This window comes from Parasteatoda tepidariorum, chromosome 7 (genome assembly GCF_043381705.1).
Source record: "Parasteatoda tepidariorum isolate YZ-2023 chromosome 7, CAS_Ptep_4.0, whole genome shotgun sequence".
Classification (NCBI taxonomy): Eukaryota; Metazoa; Arthropoda; class Arachnida; order Araneae; family Theridiidae; genus Parasteatoda; species Parasteatoda tepidariorum.
In genome coordinates, this window is record NC_092210.1 from 81662680 (window position 1) to 81672440 (window position 9761).

General features: G+C 31.3%; 1 protein-coding gene across 2 annotated transcripts in view; it reads right to left on the minus strand.

Moving 5' to 3' along the window:
- The window catches only part of LOC139426078 (QRFP-like peptide receptor), a 222398-nt gene continuing 212637 nt past the window's right edge, over nucleotides 1-9761 (minus strand). For both annotated transcript variants that reach the window (XM_071183699.1, XM_071183700.1), the window contains exon 6: nucleotides 1-794. In XM_071183699.1, coding sequence (XP_071039800.1) covers nucleotides 637-794 — 158 coding nt within the window. In that variant the 3' untranslated portion in view covers nucleotides 1-636. The remainder of the gene's footprint in view (nucleotides 795-9761) is intronic.

Consider the following 9761-nt stretch of genomic DNA (forward strand, 5'->3'; position numbering starts at 1 on the left):
CATGCTTATAACAATTTAATGTTGCAAGAACAATAGAGGTACACTTCATTTACGAGAACATTCATGTAGAACACGGAACATATACTTCTAATAAAATCGTAAAAGGAATTAATTTGTTAAAAATTGAACAGAATTAAATGGTGCGATAAGACAAAAAATTACATCGTACACTAAAATATGACAAACATGCAATGAATTTCATAGACAAATGAAACATAGTGCACAATACATACATGAACAACAATAACATTTCTTAGACTCTATTACAATGACAGATAATAGAAATCTCTACTGGACACTGATGAAATGGTTAAAAGGTTTAAAATCAATAAAGAAATTCAAATTATATTTTTGGACAATTTTTGTATTTTTTAAGATTTTAATACACAATGAAAAAACATTGTTTCAAATCGTATTGAAGGATAACTCCAATTTTAATTTGATTTAAATAATTTCTTTTACGAACGTAACGGCAATCATGCATTAACGACATTTTATGTTCTTTTCTATAAAGAAACTCATCAGTTGGAGCAAAGAAGGACTTTATAGAATGTTCTTTTCTATAAAGAAACTCATCAGTTGGAGCAAAGAAGGACTTTATAGATAAGTTTAGCACAATCTTGCTTTTGAATCAATTCATGCTGAAACTATATAATCTTTTCGGTTGGCAGAAGTTTCTTGTAACTGTCGAAGTTCGATGATTCTCATTGATGGTCCAACACCGTTGATTCGACCGCTCGATGGACTTCCAGCCAAACCGGACATGAGTGTCGTTCGAGACTTTTGAGAGAATTCTGTAAAGAAATATATTTAATGAGTAACGATTTGTAGCTTTAAATTCTTAATCGTCACATAATTTTGAAAAAAAAAAACGGTCATAAAAGTGCCTTTTTTGATTAAAAAAATATGTATATAGAACTAAGTGAATGTACAATATATTATGCACTCGTGTTTAATTTTCAGGTTTACTTTTGCTCGATGAGTGCTGACATCTAATCTCTAAACACATTACAAAGAGTCTGTCGTTGCCATCTGATGCATAGATTGAGAAGTAAACATGATTTCGGATAAGAGAAATAGATTGTTGCAATCTTTTTGACGCGTTACTTTTAAACACTCCAGCATGGAAGTATCACGGGAACGAAAAATAGATCCCAAGCTCCCCCCCCCCGATGGGAGCCAGTAGGAAATGGTTAAACGATTTTGAAAATTTGTGTTGTTACGGCAACAGTTGATCTGGACAAATTTAACAATAAATGCAATATACAAGCCTTGAAATGGGGATTTGACAGCTTTACGGTAATTATTATTCATGACAATTATTATTCATTTTATGAAATTTGTTTGAAAATATTAATTATGATCATTTTTATTTTTATTTGTGTTCTGCTCGATTAAAGTTCATAATGATGCTATTATAACTGTGATACCGTAAAAATTAAAAAAAAAAAAATAAAAAAAAATAGCTTTCCATGATTTGAATTTCGAGTGTTCTTTTAGTGAGGCTGAAACAAAAATGTTTTTTCCTAACAAATGAGCATAGAATATATTAGGATCCTAAAATATGTTTCTTTTGTTTGTAATGATAACAATAATCTGAGGTCTAAATGTTTGATCTTGTATAGGGTAAGTCTAGGATGATGTCGCATTAACTCGTCGCGCACAGTTCGTCAAGGTCGCAATTTGTCGGGGGGGGGGGGCACAATTCCACGTAAGCGCAATTTATCGCTAGGACAATTAGTCTTAGACACAACTCGCCGCAATGGCAATTAATCGTGGGAACCATTTCGTCTCGAGCACAATTTGACGCAGTCACAACTCGTCGTAGTGACAATTTGTCGGAGGTTTCGTTGAAATATATCTAGGATGGATATTGCATTGTCTACAAAAGCGAACTAATTGTTTTATTTGTGATGACCGTTCACATAGTAAGAAAGGGGTTATGATTTGCTTCTTGTTACTTACAATACGGGTAAACTGTTGGAAGTGTATGGGTAATGCTTGAGTGAGACACTAAAATCTCCTTAAATTTTCAATTTTTCTAAATTCAAAAAGATTGTTGTGGCTAGTCCTTAGCGCCCAATATAAGGATTTTGTAAAAAGATTACATGATTGTGAACTATTATTATGATTTTCTTTTAATATTAACATGTATCTTGTCTAAGCAAAATATTTGTATCTGTCTTAGCATATTTGTCGCGAGAATATATTGTAATATTCCACTCATCGTATTGGTTGTTGAAAATATTCTGAATTGTGAAAAAATAAAAAAAATAAAGTCTAGTAATTCTTCCAAACTTACGTTTGATAATTATAATTTTTCCTTAATTTTGGTTTTTGCAAAGGTAATTTTTGAACTCCGAAAAAAAAAAACTTTTTGTGTTTTAAAGATGTGATTTTTTCGCCTTACGGTGTCTTATCAATGATGCAGACTTGAAATTAACTATACACTGCAAGTGATATATAAATTATGAAATCCTATTTTCTTTAGCTATTATGTTTATAGCTCAAAGAACTTCTTTATTATTATAACGACGGATTCAAATTTTTGACTCAAATTATAAGGAGTAGTCACAAACATGTTGTCCAAATAGTTTAACTAGGAAAGCACTCAAACCTCTTATTATTAAGGGGATTTTCTGGTCTAGAATTAGAAAAAAAAAAAAAATCGATTTTTCATTGCATATTTTGATATCTAATACCATGGAGTATATGTGGGTGTAACCGCTTTGCCTGAAAACTATTTGATTGAAAACCTAACGTGCCCCTAAATTCACCTACGTCGTCCAAGGCTCACAGACGGGCTATATACGAAGGCCAGTCAAATGACAATTTACTGGAAAGATGTTTTGACGCGAACAGCCACACAATAACGAATAGTTAAATTCGTACATTTGAACCTTTTCTCCTAAACACATCTATTCCGGTAAAGATGTGGTCGAAATTGCCAATTATTTGGCAACAGTTTTATTTAACGACGGTTTCATGGGGATTGCCACTAAAATACTAAAATACATCTTATTTTTTCACATTTGCAATCACTTTTTAAATTTTTTAAGGAGCCACTATCCCTGATATATCAATATATGTAATTGAAAAGAGGCAATCACTCTTCGATTTTTTGGGACCTCTCCTCAAGTTAAAGAAGAGATTGCCACCAAATTTATAGCGCCACTCTATTATATATATATATATTTTACAGGAACAAAAATTAGAATAAGTTAAAACCTTAAAAGTTCTTTTAGTTAAAAATTTTAACTTATGTTTTAAAAATATCAAAATACGTAATTCACAAAAATATTTGACCTCTAAATAAAATTAACAATACAATTTTTACTTACTTTTTGCTGTCACGTTTTTTCCAAATAAGTAAACAAGTTAAACTGATTTTTGTCAAACTGCATTTGCTGCTGTATATTAAAAAATATCGGGTATTATTTATAATGGCTCTCTCTTCTCTTTGGCCATCTAACCTAGACTTATAACTTTGAATGCATTTCGCTCGCGTTTTAAACATTTTTTAAAAACATACGATTGCTGGGAATGATTGAGCATATTTATTTTAAGGATAGTATATCACTTCATTGAAAGCCCTGTAAAGTTTCCAAAATTTTTGTTTCAAAGTTCCCTACAGCCTGCTAGAGGATGTTCAGTTTTCATGGCGATATACGATGACACACTTCTTTGTTTTTCAATTTCATTCAATTTCAAAAATGAAAGAAAAAAAAATTCGTTGGAAAGAAAAATTTTCGAAGTTATTGGGTCACCGATATCTTACAAACTTCTGCTTTACATGCTTCCTTCCTTTCGCCTTATCCCGCTCTTGGAATGGGCAGAATTCATTCGCCAGAATGAATTCTGCCCATTCTACCAATTCTACACCAGAAAGCCAGCCTCCACACGGGATTTTATAAATAGTCAGTGTAAATTATTTAAAAAGCGAACCAGTAGTGCGCATTAACCCAATTTCTTTTTTAAAAGAAACTGATAGAAATGAATCATATATGTATATATTTGAGAATTGAATCTGTAGTGGTTGACAAATAAATAAGACAAACCAATCATATTCATATATTGCACAAATTTTTAGTCATATATTTGCTACCACTTTCAAATTTTTCATAGATTTTCTATTAAATTGATCTTTCTTAAACTGGTTTACCTTCATAGGGGTCTGATCGGACAACCTGTAAAAAACCGTGTGGAGGCTTTCAGTTATAGGAGGCTTTGCCTCAGCACTTGAGTGGACTAGCAAATTGAATGCTCAGTTGTTGTATGCTGCACTAAAAACGTTTTATTCTTTAAACTTGGCTACAATGTAACGTACAGGCGGATTCAAGAATGCTCGTTACGTCGATTTGTGGGCAGAAATAAGTCCCAAATATAAATTGAATGATGTTAAATAATTGACACATTTTGAACCATGAAGTACGAAACTAAGAATTACGAAATAAACCTTTCCCCGTAGTTAATCTTTAGCTTTCCTTAGCTTAGCAGCCGAGTGGATTTCTTTTCTTCTCATATGCAAACTCTACATACACCTGCCTAAAAACAAAATCAAGAGTCTCCTAGAGCTAATTTTTTTTTATTCTTCACGCTTCTATAAAGAAGTCATTGCTATTGGTTTGATAATGTCTGGCACGAAAGCAAAATATTTACCTTTTTTGTTCTGCTCTGTAAGGAATTCTCAGCCACGCTAATGTTCTTGTTAAAATAAATCAGGTGATGAAATCGTCCCGGGAAATTAGACTTTCAGCTTCAATACTCCTGAGGTTCTCTAATACCCTTCAAATTTTGTTCTATTTTGGTGGACATCGAAGGAACAGAATGGAAGTTGTTCTTCGACGAATGAAGTTGCACCATCACGAATGATATAAAAGCAGTGATGTGATTACCTCAATAACATCTCATTTTACCTCGAAGCCCCGATCAACCATGATTTCTCTACGTTTCTTCCGAACTAAAGCCTTGGATACTTAGATTAAGTAGTGCCATTTTTTTCCCTGCGACCTTTGTGCCGCTTTCGATTTTAATTGGCTGCCGCTGATCACATGGGTATACTGCCGACATTTTGTTGACTGGCTTGAGCGGCGAACGTCCGATCTGTTATTTTTATTTTCGTTTTTCCTTTAACTTTTATTGTTTTATACTTTTAAGCTTACAATGACTGGTTGTTGCACATTAGGGTGTTAGTAAAAAAAAAAAGAAAAAAAAAAGGCTTCAAATTATATCGTTTACCTGTTGGAAACGGGGATAAAAAAAAATGTGGAAAATATGGCTGCATAGAATTGGCGAAGATATTGGAATCCAAACGATAAGAGCAGATTGTAAAAGGTAAGTTTGAAATTAATTTATTTATTAATTTGTTACAAATTTTACCTCATATTATTTATTAACTATGTGGAGTAAATATATTTCGCTTTTTTTTTTCAATTAGACGTTTAACAAACTCAATTGCCTTAAATATATTCACCTGAAAGAAATGAAAATAGACTACCAATATTGAATTTAACTTAAATATTTTTTTCGTTAGAAAACTTAAAAATAGATTTTAAGAGAACTTAAATATTTGAATGTTTTGTTACCAGAATAAAAATTAAACTAGCGTAACATATTAAGTATTTTTCGAATGAATACATTTAAAATTTCTACGTTTTTATAAGATAATCTAATTCCTATTTGAAGTCCTAGTTTTTTTTTTATTTTTTATCATTTTAAATATTTTATATATGATAAAAAAGTTTTGCGACAGTGCAAAATAAATTTGTCGTACTTAAATATTCAGAATTTGAATAAGAATTCTCAAAGAAATATTTATTAAATTTTGAAGAAATCAGAACTCATCTATTTTGTTATTAAATGTGACAAAGCTCCCATTTACTAATTATTGACTGTTTTATCACATGCTTTAATTTTAAAGTATCTAAAAAAATTAAAATATTTTAATTATATCTACCTATATTTAACCCTTTGAACCACATAAAAAACCGACAGCCAAAATTTTCAAACAGTTTAGAAAAAAAAGTTATAGCATATTATAAAAGATGAAATGAGCAATTATTAACTTACAGACAATGTATTTTCCCTAAATCGAATAAAAACAAAATATATAATACCAGAAAGAAAAAAAAAGAATTAAAAAAAAAACACACTTAAAAGAAAAATTGTGATCGCATGAATAAAGAGAGTAAGAAATTGGCAATTTCAAGTTAACTTATTGATAAAACTGAGGTTACTTGACCAAATTTGAACTTTCTTGACAAGAATAAGTTACTTATTAAATCAATGAGAAATTGGAAATATAATAAAACCATTAAATAAATGTTTCTGACAAATCAAAAGTGACCTATAACATTTCATTTTGAATTGATGGAAGGAAAAGTATTTGAGTTAAGGCAGAATTCTCGTAAAACGGTTCTTCAAATAACAAATGATATCATTGAAACAATCGATTTAAACTTATATGGACCGTCCATCTTGCTGAGTGCAAAAGAAAAAATAGGAATTTCTACGATAGAACTGGAAAATTGGCATATGTATCTTAAAGAAACATGACTTTATTTTGATGTAATTGGGTACACCAAAAAACTCTGTGTTTTAGTTGTCGTATATAAATCAAGCAGCAGGCTTATATAAATAGCAGATTTTTCATTTTAAATTGAGTATCAGCATCCATGCAAAGCTAGATTAAAATATATAAATATCTAACGCGCAAGAGAAATAAGGAATTCAAAAGCAGTTTCAGGGCGTTGGCGAGCACAGCAAACAGGGGATAGGGCACTTTACTTAAGGAATTGATACTAAAAATGAGCTAAGTAACAAAAAATTTGCATTGAAAGATATCTTTGATTAGAGGCCCGTAGTAAAGGAGTAATCTCGTAGTTACTCAATTGATTTCATTTAAATTCGTAGTTTCCCAATCTGTAGAACTGGTAGCGACCCAACCTTTGACAGTTAGGGAGTTGACACTTTCCAGAATACGAATAACATCATCTTGCTCAAACTGGGCTACACATAATCAAAGTACGAATAACATATAATGAAATTAAACATTGGGGGAAGTTTTAAATTTTCAATGGAGAAAGTTTTTGAAGTTTTAGTTCATTTAACCACAATAGCCTTCCACTAAATTTAAATTGATCAATTGATTTTTTCTTATCGATGATTCCCACCTTAACTTTAACTGAGTAGCGCTTTGCTCCTTTCCGCATGCCTTCTTGGCGTCAGTTGAGGAAGCCACGGGTATGAAGGAAACAACGCTCTCATTTTTTAAAAAACTTTTAGGCGCTCGCCTTCCAGTTGAATAGCTAGTTTTTTACCCTCTTTTTAAAGTACAAGATATAAATATATTTAAATTAAAGTTTATCAAATTAATTTAACGATAAATCACATTTTATTTTAATTTGAAAGTTAGCGAATTAAGATGCTCAACACGTGTACCTTGTCGCCAATAGTTGGCGAGTTTCATAGTAGCAGCCACCAAATCTACGATGATCCTGATGTTTAAAAGTCGTTCATTCTCGAATTTCCCTTTTAAAAAGAAGGGAGTCTCGTCTGATTCAAAAATATGATATGAAGTTCGAATTATACGTGAGCGATTGAATGCCATCTGAAAGGGAGCCAGCTTCACCAAAATGAACCATCAATGAGATCTGCGGAATAAAAGTTTTTATAATTTGAACCCTGTGCCATCTATGACTCAATATCAACAGCACGTGACCAGCAACAGAATCTGGAGATCCTTCTGGAACAAAGGATCAGGACAAAAAAAAAACATTTGGACAATTGTTTGTTTAAAACTAAACTATTAAAGAATTGCGGATAAGAAATGGAGTTGATTGATATGAATAGATTTCTGGAACAATATACTTTAGTATAGTATTTAAATCTATAAATGGAATCCATAATCTGCTTATGGAGGGTTTGTAACTAGCAACAAATGATTCAACAACAGCATTTATTACTTTTATTATAAGTTTATGTTTGTCAAGAGAAACAGGATTTGGACTTTAAATGAGGTTAAAGCAGATATAAAGGTCACTTTGCAACCGTTATTATGGTTGATCCTTAATATTGTGAGAAGGCGAAGGAAAAGAATGAATAATGATAATGAATGAATGAATGAATGATAATGAATAATGAGCGGTGAACCCTCGAGCGTATTAGCAAATGAAGTTTTGAATAAGCGTATAAGTAAATGAGTCTAATAGTGAATTATTGAATCTTAGTAGCAGTAAATGAAAAAACAGTAAATTATTGAAACAGCGTATTAGTAAATGAGCCAAATATTGAATTTTTGTATCGGTGTATTAGAAAATGAGTCAATTATAGATTTCTTGAAACGGCGCATTAGTAAATGAGCCAAATAGTGAATTATTGAATCGACGTTTTAGTAAATGAGCGAATCACTTAAAATCGTATTTAATTTGTTCTTTTTATTGATTTAATATTTTAGCAATTTTATTTTCGTTGATGTCTATGTTTTAGCGATATTTTAGTCAAAATATGGATTAACGTTTTCGCATCGATTAAATAATAATATTCTTCTCTTTGTGATCCTCAGTAAGATATGAGTATGATACGAGGAAGGGAGGGGTTTGTTTCTGCTATCCAGCTTGCATAGATATAAAGCCAGCACGGAAAATGATTAGTTCCGAGAAAGCATGTCTGATAGGAGAGGAAAACGTCACCATTTGTGAGTTGTAACGTTGATATCTCTTAAATCATAATGCTGATATCTCGTAAATCATAATGAATCATAATTACTTTCCTACTTATTATATGAACACGTTTGGTCTATATGAGGAAAATGAAAAAAAAAAAAAAATTCAAAATTTTATTTTAGATACTATTTAAAGTCAAAATACGGAGACTTACTTTACATCGAAATAACATCATGTTATCGCTTTTCTGGGGGAATCAAGAAGAGGGATATTATCTGTCTCTTTCTTTCTTTTGGTTTAACCTTTCGTGAATAATAATTTCTCGCAGTTCAATTTTTTGTTATTAATTTCAATAGTGATTTGAAAAGAAAAGAAGTAAATGTTTGGAATGTAAGAAGTTTTGTTGTATTCAAAAACATACTCACGTGGTCTTCTGATCGGTTTGGCATACGAGCATTTCAGAACATTGCAGAGCCCTTGACGAAAATTATTGTTGAATCCACCGTAAATGATCGGATTGAGTGCACTGTTGAAGTAAGCTAAGAACATGGAAAAATACTGGAATCCTTCAAACCAGAACGGAAGCTGAAAATAATTTTATTATATATGAGTTTCCAACAATGGCATTTATTTACTAAATTTAGGCTCGGAAATTGGGTTAAAGATGCTGAGTTCTTAAAACATCTAATGTAAACTGAAACATAAATTTGTTAGAAAAATTTCCATACAACAAAAGTCTTCTAAATGTTTTTAAAAATCCCAAGAATTAACGAAACATCAGCTGCTTACTGATTAAAATAGAACAGGGGTGGCGAACCTTTATGCACCAACGTGCCATTTTTTTCAAAAAATTGCTTAATGAGGTCATAGAAGTGCCGTCAAATAATTTTGACTTCGTGATTATTGGGAAAATAATAATACTAAATACTATCAACTCAAAACTCTTTATTTACTATGAAAAGAAAAACATTTTGCAATGTGTAAGTCATCAGCGTAATTCAACTTAAAGTAGCATCAGTGTGACTTCTGTTGTTGCAGATTAGATGACCAATAACTTATATTAGGTTGTAAGATGTTAGTTTAAGCATTATCTTGGTT